Source organism: Elephas maximus, chromosome 7, assembly GCF_024166365.1.
Source record: "Elephas maximus indicus isolate mEleMax1 chromosome 7, mEleMax1 primary haplotype, whole genome shotgun sequence".
Lineage (NCBI taxonomy): Eukaryota > Metazoa > Chordata > Mammalia > Proboscidea > Elephantidae > Elephas > Elephas maximus.
In genome coordinates this window covers 73,807,108-73,825,511 of record NC_064825.1, presented here as the reverse complement: position 1 = coordinate 73,825,511, position 18,404 = coordinate 73,807,108, and the positions used below count along the sequence as shown (strand labels likewise).

Here is an 18,404-nt window from a genome sequence, read left to right as displayed (position 1 = left end):
TTTCTGTCTCTTGGGCTCGTAATCACCTTGTGTCCTTGATGTTCTTCATCCTCCTTTGATCCAGGTGGGTTGAGACTCATTGATGCATCTTAGATGGCTGTTTGCTAGCGTTTAAGACCCCAGATGCCACTCTTCAAAGTGGGATGCAGAATGTTTTCTTAATAGATTTTATTATGCCAATTGACTTAGATGTCCCCTGAAACCCATGGTCCCCAGACCCCTGCCCCTGCTATGCTGGCCTTCGAAGCATTCAGTTTATTCAGGAAACTTCTTTGCTTTTGGTTTAGTCCAATTGTGCTGACCTCCCTGTATTGTGTGCTGTCTTTCCCTTCACCTAAAGTAGTTACTGGCAGGAATTTTTTAAAAAACAGAAAATAACAAATGTTGGAGAGCCTGTGGGGATTTTGGGACTCTTATGCACTGCTGGTGGGAATGCAAAATGGTACAACTATTTTGGAAAATGATATGACACTTCCTTAAAAAGCTAGAAATAGAAATATCACATGATTCAGCAATCCCACTCCTAGGAATATATCCTAGAGAAATAAGAGCTGTCACACAAACAGACACATGCATACCCATGTTCACTGCGGCACTGTTTGCAATAGCAAAAAGATGGAAACAACCTAGATGTCCATCAACAGATGAATGGATAAACAAACTATGGCACATACACACAATGGAATACTACTCAACGATAAAGAACAATGATGAATCTGTGAAGCGTCTCACAATGTGGATGAATCTGGAGGGCATTGTGCTGAGTAAAATAAGTCAATCACAGAAGAACAAATATTGTATGAGTCCACTACTACAAAAACTCGTCAAAAGGTTTACAGTCTTTGATGGTTACAAGGGAGGGGAAGGGTGGGAGAGAAAATCACTAAGTAGACAATAGATAAGTGGTAACTTTCGTGAAGGATGAGATAGTAAATGATACTCGGGAAGCCAGCACAACTTGTACAAGGCAAGGTCATGGAAGCTCCATAGACACATCTAAACTCCCTAAGGGACCAAATTACTACGCTGAGGGCTGTGGGGACCGTGGTCTCGGGGTACATCCAGCTCAATTGACATAACATAGTTTATAAAGAAAATGTTCTACATTCTATTTTAGTGAGTATCGTCTTGGGTCTTAAAAGCTTGTGAACGGCCATCCTTTTGGAGCAAGGGAGAATGAAGAAAACCAAAGACATAAGGGAAATATTAGACCAAATGACTAACAGACCACAAGTACTACAGCCTCCAGCAGACTGAGTCCAGCACAACTAGATGGTGCCCGGCTACCACCACTGACTGCTCTGACAGGGATCGCAATAGAGGGTCCCAGGCAGAGCTAGAGAAAAATGTAGAACAAAATTCTAACTCACCAAAAAAAAAAAAAAAATCCAGACTTAACTGGTCTGACACAGACTGGAGAAACCCCGAGAGCATGGTCCCCAGATGCCCTTTTTGTTCAGTAATGAAGTCACTTCTGAGGTTTACCCTTCAGCCAAAGATTAAAAACCAAAAACCAAACCCACTGCCATCGAGTCGATTCCGACTCATAGCAACCCTATAAGACAGAGTAGAACTGCCCCGTAGAGTTTCCAAGGAGTGCCTGGCGGATTTAAACTGCCGACCTTTTGGTTAGCAGCCGTAGCACTTAACCACTATGCTACCAGAGTTTCCAGCCAAAGATTAGATAGGACTATAAAACAAAATGAGACTAAATGGGCACACCAGCCCAGGGGCAAGGACAAGAAGGCAGGAGAGGACAGGAAAGCTGGTAATAGGGAACCCAAGGTCAAGAAGGGGAGAGTATTGGTATGTCGTGGGGTTGGCAACCAATGTCATAAAACAATATGTGTACTAATAGTTTAATGAGAAACTAGTTTGTTCTGTAACCCTTCATCTAAAGTACAATAAATAGAGGTAAGTCTTGAAATTTATATATTAAATGGGCCCTGGGCTTTTTAAGTGAGTCCAGCAGAAGGGACCATGACATTTCCTATGATAAAAAAAATGTAAAAAGAGAAATTCTTTCCTATCCTAAGGTCACAAAGATAGTCTATGTTATCTTCTAAACTGAAGCTTTTGTTTTTCACATTTTGGTCTTTAACCAAACTGGAATTGATTTCTGTGTGTGATGTCAATTAGGGGTACAATTTTATTTATTTCATAAAGATAACCACTGCCATACAAAAAAATTTTATAAGTCCATAAATTTCCTATTAATCTGCATTGTTACATAACAAGTGCCTAGAAATACCTCGGTCTGTTTCTGGCCTCTATTTTGTTCCACTGATCTTTTGTCTCTAAACTTAATTTGTTGTTGTTGTTATGAACCATCGAGTTGCTTCCGACTCATAGTGGAACAAAACACTGCCCGGTCCTGCACCGACCTCACAATTGTTGCTATGCTTGAGCCCATTATTGCAGCCACTGTGTCAATCCATCTTGTTGCGGGTCTTCCTCTTTTTAGCTGACTCTCTACTTTACCAAGCATGATGTCCTTCTCCAGGAACTGATCTCTCCTGATAACATGTCCAAAGTATGTGAGACATAGTCTCCCCATCCTTGTTTCTAAGGAGCATTCTGGCTGCACTTCTTTCAGGACAGACTTGTTCGTTCTTTTGGCAATCCATAGCATAGTCAATATTCTTCACCAACACCACAATTCCAAGGCATCAATTCTTCCTTAATCTTCCTTATTAATTGTCCAGCTTTCATATGCACATGAGGCAATTGAAAACACCATGGCTTGGGTCAGGCACAATTTAGTCTTCAAGGTGACATCTTTGCTTTTCAACACTTTAAAGATGTCTTTTGCAGCAGATTTGCCCAATGCAACTGAGTCTTTTGATTTCTTGACTGCTGCTTCCATGGATGTTGATTGTGGATACAAGTAAAAGGAAATCCTTGACAACTTCAATCTTTTCTCCCTTTATCATGATGTTGCTTATTGGTCCACTTGTCAGGATTTTTGTTTTCTTTATGTTGAGGTGTAATCCATACTGAAGGCTGTGGTCTTTGATCCTCATCAGTAAGTGCTTCAAGTCCTCTTCACTTTCAGCAAGGAAGGTTGTGTCATCTGCATAACGCAGGTTGTTAATGAGTCTTCCTCCAATCCTGATGCCCCATTCTTCTTCGTATAGTCCAGCTTCTCAGATTATTTGCTCAGTATACAGATTGAATAGGTATGGTGAAAGGATACAACCCTGACACACACCTATCCTGACTTTAAACCAGGCAGTATCCCCTTGTTCTGTTCGAATGACTGCCTCTTGATCCATGTACAGATTCCTCATGAATATAATTAAGTGTTCCAGAATTCACATTCTCCGTAATATTATCCATACTTTGTTATGATCCACACAGTTAAACACCTTAGAATACTCAATAAAACACAGGTAAACATCTTTCTGATATTCTCTGCTTTCAGCCGGGATCCATCTGACATCAGCAGTGATATCCCTGGGTTCCATGTTCCCTTCTAAATCCAGCTTGAATTTCTGGCAGTTCCCTGTCAATAGACTGCTGCAGCTGCTTTTGAATGATCTTCAGCAAAATTAGCTTGCATGTGATATTAATATTGTTCGATAACTTCCACATTTGGTTGGATCACCTTCCTTGGGAATAGGCATAAATATGGATCTCTTCCAGTTGGTTGGCCAGATAGCTGTCTTCCAAATTTCCTGGCATAGACAAGTGAGCTCTTCCAGTGCTGCATCTATTTGCTGAAACATCTTAATTGGTATTCCATCAATTCCCAGAGCCTTGTTTTTCACCAATGCCTTCAGTGCAGCTTGGGGTTCTTCCTTCAGTACCATTGGTTCCTGATCACACATCACCTCCTGAAAGGGTTGAACGTTGACCAATTCTTTTTGGTATAGTAACTCTGTGTATTCCTTCTGTTATAGCTTTATAGTAAGTCTTGATCTTGTTCTTCCTTCAACAGTATCTTGTTTATTCTTGGATCTTAAAATTTCAGAATTAGCTCGAAATATGCAAACAACAACCAAAAATCTGTTGGAGTTTTGGCTGGGATGCATATAATTTATAGATCAACATGAGAGGAATGTACATCTTACAATATTGGATCTTCCACGTGAACAAGGCATATTTTTTCATTTATCGAACCATCTTTAATATCTTTCAGTGAGGTTGTATGATTTCCTATCTAAAGGCTCTTATATGTATCTTGTTAGATTTATTCCCAGGTCATTCCTATTTTGATATTATAAATAATAGCTTAATTTTTTTTCTGTGTTTTGCTTGTTTTTGGTGTCTAGAAATACAATGGATTTTTTATTACTAACTTTGTGTCTGGCATGCTTGCTAAACTCTTAGTTCTATATGTTGTCCCTCTTATATTTCTTTTTTACCTTCTTTTTGATTCACTGGCCATGTTTTTCTAATTTTATTTCTTATCCTTTACTAATTTAGAGGTTACAATAGTTTCTTTGGACTTTGATAAGTTAGGTATGAATGTTGTAATTTTTGTAGCAATCATTAAAAACTTTGGACATGTTATCAGGAGGAATCAGTCCCTGGAGAAGGACATCATGCTTGGTAAAGTAGAGGGTCAGTGAAAAAGAGGAAGACCCCCAACGAGATGGACTGACACAGTGGCTACAACAGTGGAGTCAACAATAACGATTGTGAGGATGGTGCAGGACTGGGCAGTGTTTCGTTCTATTGTACACTGGGTGGCTATGAGTCGGAATTGACTAGATGGCACCTAACAACAACAGTTTCTCTTTTAACGATTGCCACAAAAATTGCAACATTCATATCTAACTTATCAAAGTCCAAGGTTAATCACCACCTTTACCCTTTTTCCTAATTATGTGAGGAACTTAGAATACCATCCTTCAACCCCAGACTTACGTGTTATATATATTTTAAATTTTTTAATCCCACAAGACATTATAGTTTTATACAATTGATATTTGTTTAGATTTACCTTCATTTTTACCATTTTCTGTGCTCTTCATTTCTTGTGTCTCAGACCTTGAGGTATCTAGGATCACACTTCTACTGGCTGAAATACATTCTTTTGTGTTTCCTTTAATGAAGGTCTTATGGTAACTATCTCGGTCTTTGACTGAAAATGTCTTTATTTCACCTTCATTCTTGAAAGATATTTTTACTGGGTAGACATGCTACCCTGCATTTACTCTCTCAAATGTAAAGATATAATTCCATTGTCTTCTAGCTTCCACTGCTGCTATTGATAAATTAGCCTGTCACCTTCTCTCCTTTGTGTAGGTAATTTGTCTTCTCTGACAATTTTTACAATCTTTTCTTTGCCTTAATTGTTCTCTAATTTCACAAGAAAGTGTCTAGGTATGGATTTTATATTTATCCTTCTTGTGATTATTTGGTTTCTTCAATCTGTATGTCGTTCATTTTTCAAAAACTCTCAATCATAATATCTTCAAATATTTCCTGTGCCCATTTATTTTTCTGATTAAATGTGCATTACATTTTATCATTATATCTTCCACGACTCTTAACCTGTCGCACCTTCCATTTCTTGATGTCTTCTGGGTAATTACCTCAGATCTATCTTCCAATTCAAACTTCTCTCTTCAAATGTCTGATCTATTATTAAATCTACTAATTTAGTTTTTATTTTATTATATTTCAACTTAGAAGTTATACTTGATTATTTTTTAATTTTTTTTATATTTTCGTGTTTCTTGCTGATATTTTCTAATTTGTCTTTTATTTCTTTAAATGGAATAATCATAATTATTTTATAATTAGTGTTTGATAATTCCAGTATCCAAAATCTGTGGTGGCCAGTTTCTGTTGTCTTTGCTTGTTCTTATCTATGCATTTTCTTGTAGGTTTAACTGTTCTTACTGTAAGGTGTCCGTTTTCCTTAGAATTTGATTTTTGGAAGTTTTTTAGGGCCTGATGTAAAGTGGATTTCTTCCAGAGACTATTTCTGATTGCTTAAGATTTTTTTTTTAACTCAAATAAGGGTGAGTATGTGATTCCAAATCCTTTTGTAGCCATTTCTTCTTTACTAATGAGTCTGAGACACTTGATTTTACTTACAGTCCCCAGAGCTAAGGAAAGGGGAATTATTTTTAGGTCCCCCTTACATTTAAGGGAACTGGCAAACTATGACTCACGGGCCAAATCTGGCCCACCACCTGTTTTTTTTTTTTAAACTTTTATTGAGCTTCAAGTGAACTTTTACAAATCAAGTCAGACTGTCACATATAAGTTTATATACACCTTACTCCGTACTCCCACTTGCTCTCCCCCAATGAGTCAGCCCTTCCAGTCTCTCCTTTCGTGACAATTTTGTCAGCTTCCAACTCTCTCTATCCTCCCACCCCCTTCCAGACAGGAGATGCCAACACAGTCTCAAGTGACCACTTGATATAATTAGCTCACTCTTCATCAGCATCTCTCACCTACCCACTGTCCAGTCCCTTTCATGTCTGATGAGTTGTCTTCGGGAATGGTTCCTATCCTGGGCCAACAGAAGGTTTGGGGACCATGACCTCCGGGATTCCTCTAGTCTCAGTCAGACCATTAAGTATGGTCTTTTTATGAGAACTTGGGGTCTGCATCCCACTGATCTCCTGCTCCCTCAGGGGTTCTCTGTTGCGCTCCCTGTCAGGGCAGTCCTCGATTGTGGCCTGGCACCAACTAGTTCTTCTGGTCTCAGGATGATGTAGGTCTCTGGTTCATGTGGCCCTTTTTGTCTCTTGGGCTCTTAGTTGTCGTGTGACCTTGGTGTTCTTCATTCTGCTTTGCTCCAGGTGGGTTGAGACCAATTGATGCATCTTAGATGGCCGCTTGTTAGCATTTAAGACCCCAGATGCCACATTTCAAAGTGGGATGCAGAATGTTTTCGTAATAGAATTATTTTGCCAATTGACTTAGAAGTCCCCTTAAACCATGGTCCCAAAACCCCTGCCCTTGCTCCGCTGACCTTTGAAGCATTCATTTTATCCTGGAAACTTCTTTGCTTTTGGTCCAGTCCAGTTGAGCTGACCTTCCATGTATTGAGTATTGTCCTTCCCTTCACCTAAAGCAGTTCTTATCTACTAATTAATCAGTAAAAAACCCTCTCCCACCCTCCCTCCCTTCCCCCCTCGTAACCACAGAAGTATGTGTTCTTCTCAGTTTATACTATTTGTCAAGATCTTATAATAGTGGTCTTATACAATATTTGTCCTTTTGCCTCTGACTAATTTCGCTCAGCATAATGCCTTCCAGGTTCCTCCATGTTATGAAATGTTTCATAGATTCGTCACTGTTCTTTATCGATGCGTAGTATTCCATTGTGTGAATATACCACAATTTATTTAGCCATTCATCCGTTGATGGATACCTTGGTTGCTTCTAGCTTTTTGCTATTGTAAACAGAGCTGCAATAAACATGGGTGTGCATATATCTGTTTGTGCGAAGGCTCTTATTTCTCTAGGGTATATTCCGAGGAGTGGGATTTCTGGGTTGTATGGTAGTTCTATTTCTAACTGTTTAAGATAATGCCAGATAGATTTCCAAAGTGGTTATACCATTTTACATTCCCACCAGCAATGTATAAGAGTTCCAATCTCTCCGCAGCCTCTCCAACATTTATTATTTTGTGTTTTTTGGATTAATGCCAGCCTTGTTGGAGTGAGATGGAATCTCATCATGGTTTTAATTTGCATTTCTCTAATGGCTAATGATCGAGAGAGCATTTTCTCATGTTATCTGTTAGCTGCCTGAATATCTTCTTTAGTGAAGTGTGTGTTCATATCCTTTGCCCACTTCTTAATTGGGTTGTTTGTCTTTTTGTGGTTGAGTTTTGACAGAATCATATAGATTTTAGAGATCAGGCGCTGGTCAGAGATGTCATAGCTGAAAATTCTTTCCCAGTCTGTAGGTGGTCTTTTTACTCTTTTGGTGAAGTCTTTAGATGAGCATAGGTGTTTGATTTTTAGGAGCTCCCAGTTATCGGGTTTCTCTTCATCATTTTTGGTAATGTTTTGTATTCTGTTTATGCCTTGTATTAGGGCTCCTAAGGTTGTCCCTATTTTTTCTTCCATGATCTTTATCGTTTTAGTCTTTATGTTTAGGTCTTTGATCCACTTGGAGTTAGTTTTTGTGCTTGGTGTGAGGTATGCGTCCTGTTTCATTTTTTTGCAAATGGATATCCAGTTATGCCAGCATCATTTGTTAAAAAGACTATCTTTTCCCCAATTAACTGACACTGGGCCCTTGTCAAATATCAGGTGCTCATATGTGGATGGATTTATATCTGGGTTCTCAATTCTGTTCCACTGGTCTATGTGTCTGTTGTTGTACCAGTACCAGGCTGTTTTTACTACTGTGGCTGTATAGTAGGTTCTGAAATCAGGTAGAACCACCACCTGTTTTTGTAAATGAAAGTTTCATTGGAACATAGCCACGCTCACTCATTTACATATTGTTTTGGCTGCTTTGCATTACTGTAACAGTAGAGTTATAGTTAAGACAGAGAATACACAGTCTGCAAAACCTAAAATATTTATCATCTATTTACTGACTCCTGGTGTAGTCTTATCAGGATTCTAGATTTATGGGGCAATCTCCTATGAGACTCCCCAAATTAGGCACTGTCTCTAGTCTCCTAAGTCCTATGAAGCAGTGAAAACCAAAATTCAGGTTCACTAGGTTTGGCTAATGCTATCAGGGTGAAAACTAGCTACAGGGCTCCGCCCAACTTTCTGGTTACCTGCCTTCATTCAAGTGCTGGTTCCAAAAATGTCTTACTTTCTTAGTAGCTTATCAGCTCTTTAAGGATTAATATTTGTTTCTTTAATATTTTATGCAGAAGTTCTGTTGTTTACAGCAAGAGGACTGATCCAGGTACTTATCCTACTATATTACTAGAAACTGAAGGCTGAGCAATTTTTAAAAATATTTTAATACAGTAGCTCTTTTAACTTGGCTCTACTTACCTGATTCACCAGATTAACTGATAAAAAACATACTAAATTCCTAGGCACACTGAACACTCTCAAGTAGTAGCCTACTGTCTAGTATGTGTGTGTATGTCAACTCACTGGCTGCTGCATATGAAGAGCTATTCATGTTTGTACCCAGATGTATTTATGTCACTTGTATTTATTATTGATTATATAATAAAATATGATGTAAAACATTAAAATATAAGTGTGAAAGAAATGCATGGTAAAGATAAACACTACATTCAAAACTGAGGTTTGGGGGCAGGGAGATGTGAATAGATGTGTAACACACAGAATGCATTAACTGATTTGTTTGTTTGTTTTGCTGGGTGGCAGACACATTGATGTGTCTTAATCCCTTTTCACATGTCAAATATTCATATTGTAAAAACTACTTAAAAGTGCATATCCTTGGAAAAATACATAAGACAGAAAGACAAGTTTAAAAAGGATACAAAACTATATATATAATGTCAGTTATGTAAAAAACAAATGCATAGAAAAAGGATTTGAAATAAATATAGAAAACCACTAACAGAAGAGATATAAATTTTTCCTTATATTTTTCTGTATTTTCAAAGTTTTCCCCAAATTATAATAAAATGCTTTTTAAAAAAATATTAGCCTTTTAAACTATATACCCTATTGACAGTGGTGCTTTTAAATTAATATTTACTGATATCAGTTTAATAAAATTCATTATTTTTAAAGCTCTGAAAATAACTATAAAACTAAAATTAACCTTGTCCAGAGACAATCTTTGAAGTACTAAAGAAAAGGCTGCCATGCTGAAGATCCATCATTTCTCCCTTCAATTTGTCCGCTGCAACATCAACAAGGGCAAGTTCATCAGCCAAATCCTAAAATACATGAAAGCTCTGAATAAAATGTCTGGCAAGTGCTCCTACTTGAGTTTTAGGAGAATGAGAAGAATTTTTGTGTGCCTACTTCATAATCAAAGTAGTCTTATATTTTTAATAGAGAAATGATATAAAAATATTAGTTTTTGAACAGGTCTAGAGTGACCAGAAGCAGCTCTGGTGGCACAATGGTAAGAGCACTCAGCTGGCAACCAAAAGGCTGGCAGTTCAAACCTACCAGCCGCTCCGCAGGAGAAAGATAGGACAGTCTGCTACCATAAAGATTACAGACTTGGAAACCCTATGAGGCAGTTCTACTCTGTCCTGTAAGGTTGCTATGAGCCAGAAATGACTAGACAGCAACAGGTTTGGTTTTGGTTTAGAGTGACCAGAAGTCTAGGTAAATAATAGGCTGTATCAAAAATTTTAACTGTTTTGCGCTTATATAATTGTTAGAATATTTTAGAATTGTTTTTTTTCACTTAACAGTTTAAAACCAACAAAAAGTAATGAAATTCTTTCAAAGGATTTAATTATATTTAACCCTCAAGCCTAACTTCTGAGTTCACTGTAGGTGTTTTCAGTATACATCCTTATAGTAGATGTCTATTGTTCTTACCTGTCCAATATATCTTTTTCTAATAATAGAATTCCTCTTTTATTTGGGAACCCATTTCATGCGCTTTATGCAGTAGAGCTAATGTTGGTTCTCCAACCTATGGATCGTTGTTGTTATCGTCATCGTGTGCCATCAAGTCGATTCCAACTCACAGCAGCCCTATGTGACAGAGTAGAACTGGCCCACAGGGTTTCCTAGGCTGTAATCTTTACAGGAGCGGTGCCAGGTGTTTTCTCCCACTAAGCAGCTGATGGGTTTGAACTGCCAACCTTTCAGTTAGCAGCTGAGCTGCTTAACCATTGTGTCACCAGGGCTTCTGAACCTAGGGGTAGATGGGCATATAACCAGACCCAGACAACTGTTGCATCTTTTCCTTCTGCCCGCAATAGTTAACTCACAAAGGGGTATGTGATCCAGGCATAACCAATAAGCACAATGTATATAAGGTTTGAAGGTGGAAGATGGGAGATTAGGTCTGTTTTCTTTGAAATTGTGAATGCTAAGAATGATATAAGACTCTAAGAACAAACTTACAGTCATCTCTACTACCACACAGAAAGACCCTGCCTGAGAATTAAGCCAGTACAGGAAATATAAACCAAAAGCAGCAAAAACTCTGTCTTGATATGTCTGAACTCCAGAATCCAGTAGTACCTGAAGTTCACTCACCTCTTAGATTTCCTAATTATATGAGCAACATATAGTCTCTTTTTTGCTTACTCTAATTTGAACTGGGCTGTCATCACATGTAACAGAGTATAAAATTATATTGAAGGAGTGCATTCCCTCAGATTCCAGTATCCAGATTTCAAAAATGAACAGTAAGGAAAGGGGGTCAAATGCCTACTCACTGCTGTTTTTTCTTAGATAAGGTACCGTTCGGCCTTTCCGAAAAACTGTACATTCTAAAATTTGCTACATTGTGTGCTACGTATCAGGAATGGGAAGAGGATAAGGAGGTTCATCCAGAAGAATCACGTAACGCTTCTCAGCTAACTGATAAGAAAACCAGATCATGTTGATGGATCCATTTTACATCAGTCTGTGTTCTCTCTGAGAGTCTGGTCCTAAAGAAAGAAACCACTCTAAGCATTCCAGCAGAGGGAGTTTAATACAGGGAATTGGTTAAACAGATGTTGGAAAGCTGAAAGAGCAAAAACGGAACATTTGAGATAAGCCACAGGTAATAACTACAGTTAGAAGCTACCATTCTTAAGGCTGAGAGTACAAAGGGAGAGACTTGAAGAGGTGCTTCATGGAGCTAGACTCAGACCTCTAGGGGAGGCAGAACCCGGCTATTGCTGGTTTTTTCCTAAAGGGGCAAGATGTGGCTGACGTTGGGAGTTCCAAAAGAAGCTGAGGCTAGAACCAACTTCGGCCTTTGGGGCAAAAGGCTGCTGCTCACATGACAGTGACCAGAACATTAAGAAAACAGGAAGAAGCCACCATTCCCCTCCTCTTGCCTTCCAACTTCCTGCTAGTGCCCCCCGCCCCCCCCCCCCCGCCCCATCGGCAGAACCTAACGAAATGCTTAATGGAAAAAGAGAAACATTCTATGAAGAGACCCAGTGCCAGGATCACAAAACAGAGCATAGATAGCTGGATTTGGAGTTCAGTAACAATCATTTAATAACCAACACAGCCTGCTTTTAAATTATATTCCCAATTTGATTTATCTCCCTTTTCAACAGGTTACAATTCTCTTATCAAGGTCTTCCCAAATCCATTTACCATGTCTGTGGAAGACAAAGTTCAGATAATCCCTAAAAGCCTTTGTTTGTTTTTGGAAAGTTAGCTATATCTTTGTCACTTCTCAAATAGAATTCCAAACAGAGAGCCTGGGCTTGTTTAGTTTTCCAGAAATCTTGTAAAAATAATTATGAGTGTTCAAGGATCTTCTCTCCAGGGAGTGCCAGATTAACCATAGTAAGGTAGAGAACAAGAGAATTAAGATCTAGGGAAAACTGTTGTGGCCACATTGCTCTGTACAGACAAGGAATTAGGCTGTATTGCTACCCAACTGCTAAAAGCTTGACTTGACCTTATAAACCATTTAAAGTGACCTGTCAATGAGGTATGCAGATACATGGTTCCCAATACAGCCCACAAGTTCCTTCAAGTCAACGAACAATATGAGCATGCATATTTTAATGTCCTTCATCAGTTTCCATTTATCCTATTGTTGTTGTTGTTGTTAGGTGCCCTAGAGTCGGTTCCAACTCATAGCAACTCTATGCACAACAGAACGAAACACTGCCTGGTCCTGCGCCATCCTTACAATCGTTGTTATGCTTGAGCCCATTGTTGCGGCCACTGGGTCAATCCACCTCGTTAAGGGTTTCCCTCTTTTCCGCTGACCCTGTACTTTGCCAAGCATGATATCCTTCTCCAGAGACTGATCCCTCCTGACAACATGTCACGTGTTGTCTGTCAGTTTGTCGTACTGTGGGGGCTTGCGTGTTGCTGTGATGCTGGAAGCTATGCCACCAGTATTCAGATGCCAGCAGGGTCACCCATGGAGGACAGGTTTCAGCTGAGCTTCCAGACTATGACAGGCTAGGAAGAAGGACCCGGCAGTCTACTGCTGAAAAGCATTAGCCAGTGAAAACCTTATGAATAGCAGCAGAACATTGTCTGATATAGTGCTGAAAGATGAGTTCCCCAGGTTGGAAGGCACTCAAAAGAGGACTGGGGAAGAGCTGCCTCCTCAAAGTAGAGTCGACCTTAATGACGTGGATGGAGTAAAGCTTTCGGGACCTTCATTTGCTGATGTGGCATGACTGAAAATGAGAAGAAACAGCTGTGAACATCCATTAATAATCGGAACCTGGAATGTACGAAGTATGAATCTAGAAACATTAGGAATCGTCAAAAATGAAATGGAACGCATAAACATCAATATCCTAGGCATTAGTGAACTGAAATGGACTGGTACTGGACATTTTGAATCCGACAATCATATAGTCTACTATGCTGGGAATGACAACTTGAAGAGGAATGGTGTTGCATTCATCGTCAAAAAGAACATTTCAAGATCTATTCTAAAGTACAATGCTGTCAGTGATAGGATAATATCCATACGCCTACAAGGAAGACCAGTTAATACGACTATTATTCAAATTTACGCACCAACCACTAGGGCCAAAGATGATGAAATAGAAGATTTTTATCAGCTGCTGCAGTCTGAAATTGATGGAACATGCAATCAAGATGCATTGATAATTACTGGTGATTTTAATGCAAAAGTTGGAAACAAAGAAGAAGGATCAGTAGTTGGAAGATACGGCCTTGGTGATAGAAACAATGCCAGAGATCAAATGATAGAATTTTGCACGACCAGCAACTTCTTCATGGCAAATACCTTCTTTCACCAACATAAACGGCGACTATACACATAGACCTTGCCAGATGGAACACACAGAAATCAAATTGGCTGTATCTGTGGAATGAGACAATGGAAAAGCTCAATATCATCAGTCAGAACAAGGCGAGGGGCCGACTGTGGAACAGACCATCAACTGCTCATATGGAAGTTCAAGCTGAAACTGCAGAAAATCAGAGCAAGTCCACGAGAGCCAAAATATGACGTTGAGTACATCCCACCTGAATTTAGAGACCATCTGAAGAATAGATTTGACACACTGAACACCGGTGACCAAAGACCAGACAAGTTGTGGAGTGACATCAAGGACATCATACATGAAGAAAGCAAGAGGTCACTGAAAAGACAGAAAAGAAAGAAAAGACCAAGATGGATGTCGGAGGAGACTCTGAAACTTGTTCTCAAACATCGAGCAGCTAAAGCAAAAGGAAGAATTGATGAAGTAAAAGAACTGAAGATTTCAAAGGGCGAATCAAGAAGACAAAGTGAAGTAATTTATCCCATAATATATATCAATGTGACCTCAGACAAGGTCCTGAACTACTCTGCTTCACTTGGCTATTTGCCAGAGTACAACGGATTCTAGTGGAAAAAAAAAACAAAACCCAGTTGCTGCTGAGTAGATTCTGACTTATGGCTACCCCATGTGTTGCAGAGTAGAACCCCACTCCATAGTTTTCAAGGCTGGGACCTTTCAAAAGTATAATGCCTGGCCTTTCTTCTGAAAAGACTCTGGATGGATTCAAATCGCCAACTTTTCAGTTAGTACTGGAGCGCTTAACTGTTTGGACCACCCAGGGACTCCTCGAAAATAAATGGCTTCCAACAATTGGTTTTCTCCCACAATTATAGTTCTGAAATTTCATAATATACCTTAGAGTAGGCCTTTTTTGATTCACTGTGCTCAGCAATCAGTGACTCCTTTATATTTGCGAACTCATGTCCTTCAGTTTTAGAATTTTTGCTTTATTTCTTGAATAATTGTCTTCCCTCTCATTTCTTGCTGAAACATCAATTAATAAGTTGTTGGACCTCCTGATTGATCTTCTAATTTCATTTCTTTGCTCTACTATATTCCATCTTATTCTGAAAGTCTGCCTTCTAATAACCCAATGAGGGGTAACAGGGTTGGTGCATCACTGTTCAACACATAGACTTTCACTTAATCCTACTGCTTTTAATAAGATGCCTGTCCTCTACTAACCTGGGTGCTCTTGAGTTCAGAGTTGATCTGGTTCAATTTCTCCAAAGAATAAGTTCCTTCCCCCCACCTGCTGGGATGTGACAGAGGAGGTTGCCTAGTTGATAAGGGTGCAAAAGAGGACCCGGTGGTTTTCCTTACACAAACTTTCAACCAATCCTCCTATTTTCTGCCCCATCCCTCGCTTCTACCTTCTGAAGCATCTGGTACTTCCGCCCACTTCAAACACACACACACACACACACCCTTCAACTCTGCTTGATGTTCCTATCACTAGAGGCTCTCTGGTTCAATTCTTCCTAAACTAAATGACCTCTTTTTGCAAGAGTAAGAGTCAACAGCCTAAATAAGGAGTCTTTAGAAGGAGATACGCTCCTGCTTTTAACTCCCTCTTACCCTAACCTTCAAAAGTACCTGGTACCTGATCCTTTTTTGGGTTCTGCCTCTGAAATCTGCTTGCTTCTTTTTGGATTTCTCTTTTGTGAGTACTTAAGTTTCAGTGTTATTGGCTCTGTTAAGTCAATTACCACTTGGCAATCTGATTTCCATCTTTCAAAATTATAGTGACATCTCTCAAACTGTTGTCTTCTCTTCTGGTTTCTTTTATTTGTGGGCTTATAATCCCCTTTCCCCCTTTATTCTTGTTTAATACATTTTGTTAAATGTCTTACAGATGTAAATATCTGGAAGGACATACACCAAAATGTTAACAAGGTCTACCTCTGGAAACAGAAATGAGAAAATAAAAGAACTCCCATTGCTGTTTGATCAAATTTGCTACTTTGTTTTACAATGAGCATGTACTACTTTTACAATTAAAAAATCTTAAGTATAAACCATTGAGAAATATGATTTTCACTCTACTTTCCAAGGACAAAAAGGTACATTCCCACAGGCCAGATTATAACGTTATGAACGTAATTTTTTAAATGTGCTTCTATGAATAAAGCTAAATATTCTAGCAATCCCTGACAGAGTAGATTCTAAATGTTCTTAAATTAGGTCAAAATCTGATGATAAGAAACATATTTGTCACATCAAGGGATTAACCCCGCAATCCTGAACCCATCAACATATACAAGACGTAAAAGTGCTTATTTGATTTTTAGCTACAGGATGGGCTTGTCACTTACCTTCAATAAGATACTAATAGCGCAAGCCATGCCTACGGCACCTATTCCAACTATGGTGACCTTACGCTGAGGGATCTTATCTTCCGCAACTAGATTCTCTATAAGCTGTTCCTTGACAGTTGACATTTTGAGAACCTGGTAGGGATAATGCAATTTTAGTGAATTCAAACTCTCTAAATTAGTATCTCACAGCTACCACTCTGAATACCTAAGGAACTACCTCTTGAGCTCCCAGAAAGTTGGGGCGCGGGTGAGGGAAAGTCAAAGACAGAATTTCCTGCTCAAGGCGGGGAGGCGGTAGAGAAAGGAGCAGCCTATCAGTGGTAGGGGTTGGGCGCTTACAGGCTAATTTTACTTCTCCCTGCCCCCAGTCACCATTTTCACCCCAGTACCAGATGCTCACAAACGTTTGCTTGGCACAACTCAGTACACACGGCAGAAAGCGCAATACACCGCCTTTAAGGAAGGAAGAAAAGTGGCACCAGAAAAAAAAAAAACAGTAAAAGCAGTTGAAGCGCTAAGCCCACCGACGGTTACACTTTCCACCCTGCCACGCACTTACGCACGCACGCCCTCACGCACCGCTCTCCTTCGTCACCACGCAAGCCCCGCCCCGGGCCTGCCTGGCGCCGGCGCATTGGCAAGCGCTTGGCAACCTCTCTACCTGAACCAAGTCTTTAATACGGCTGAGGTCAAATGTCGGTATCGTTTATGTGAATAACTGTAGGCTGGCCCTACGAGACTGCATCCTGGACTTTTGTTTCATTTCCCTCAGTTGACCTGGGACTGATTTTAGGACCCAGACTTCTTTGGTAACATCACCGCTACCCGGGTGCTTAGGGGGTCAGCCTCGAGGCCCTTGAGGGAGGAATTCTGGGCACGCCTTCTGTTCTCACAACGGTGTCTGTTCTCACCACGGTGCCAGCCCCGGGAAGCTCCCTTAGGGCATTTCTGACAAATCATAGTGAAGCAACAGTGGTTGGTTGAGGCGAGACTGAAGATGCGCAGCTAGCTGGGCAAGGGCCTCATCGCGGAGCGCCTGTCCGTGACCGACCTAACTGCTCTTTTTGAGACGGTCTGTTGAAGGGACCTGGGCCCTCAGGATGAAAAAGAATTAAAGGATGGGTTTAGGAATGACCCACCTGAGTTTGAGGAAAATACTTCTGGATGCGCTTATCACGTCCTTGCCCACGCATTTACTTGAAATTGTTTTGTTTTTAGTTATTAAGCTCTGTAACCTCTGGACTGAGTCCTAAAACCCTTAAAATTCGATTTCTCTTGGGTGAACATTGGGTAGTAGTGAAAATGAAAGGCCAAGTCTAGTTTTCTAAGGGTGCTTTTTTTTTTATTGTACTTTAGATGAGGGTTTACAGAACTAGTTCTCATTGAACAGTTAGTACACAAAATGTTTTGTGACATTGGTTAACAACCCCACGACATGTCAACACTCTCCCTTCTCAATCATAGGTTCCCTATTACCAGCTTTCCTGTGCCCTCCTGCCTTCTGGTCCTTACCCCTGGGCTGGTATGCCTTTAGTTTCATTTTTTTATGGGCCTGTCTAATCTTTGGCTGAAGGGGGAACCTCAGGAATGATTTCATTACTAAGCGAAAAGTGTGTCCAGGGGCCACACTTTCTCCAGTCTTTGTCAGGCCAGGAAGTCTGATCTTTTTTTGTGAGTTAAGACTTTTGTTCTACATTTTTCTCCAGCTCTGTCTGGGACCCTCTGCCGTGAGCTCTGTCAGAGCAGTCAGTGGTGGTAGCTGGACACCATCTAGATATACTGGACTCGGTCTGGTGGAGGCTGTGGTAGATATAATCTGTTAGTCCTTTAGACTAATCTTTCCCTTGTATGTTTTGTTTTCTTCATTCTTCCTTACTCCTGAAGGGGTGAGACTAGTAGAGTATCTCAGATGGCCATTCACAGTCTTATAAGACCCCAGATGCTACTCACCAAAGTAGAATGTAGAACATTTTCTTTATAAACTGTTACACCAATTGAGCTAGATGTTCCCTAACACCATGGTCCCCACAGCCCTCAGCCCAGCAATTCAGTCCCTCAGGGAGTTTGTGTCTATGGAGCTTCCATGACCTTGCCTTGTACAGGTTGTGCTGGCTTCCCCAGTATTGTGTACTGTCTTAATCTTCACCAAAGTTACCACTTATTGTCTATTTAGTACTAGTTTTTCCATCTCTAAGGGTACTTTTTATACCAATAATTTATAATGCACAGAAGGCAACACAATCTCCTCCATAGTCTT

At 39.9% G+C, this 18,404-nt stretch overlaps 1 protein-coding gene across 1 annotated transcript in view; it reads right to left on the bottom strand.

The window, feature by feature from the left end:
* The window catches only part of LOC126079532 (L-lactate dehydrogenase C chain), a 51,977-nt gene extending 35,278 nt beyond the window's left edge, over positions 1 to 16,699 (bottom strand). Inside the window, exons 1-2 of the mRNA XM_049890617.1 lie at positions 16,145 to 16,699; positions 9,692 to 9,809 (exon numbers count right to left, since the gene is read on the bottom strand). Of these exons, the coding sequence (XP_049746574.1) occupies positions 9,692 to 9,809; positions 16,145 to 16,270 (244 nt within the window). The 5' untranslated portion in view covers positions 16,271 to 16,699. The remainder of the gene's footprint in view (positions 1 to 9,691; positions 9,810 to 16,144) is intronic.
* Positions 16,700 to 18,404: the final 1,705 nt, after the last annotated feature.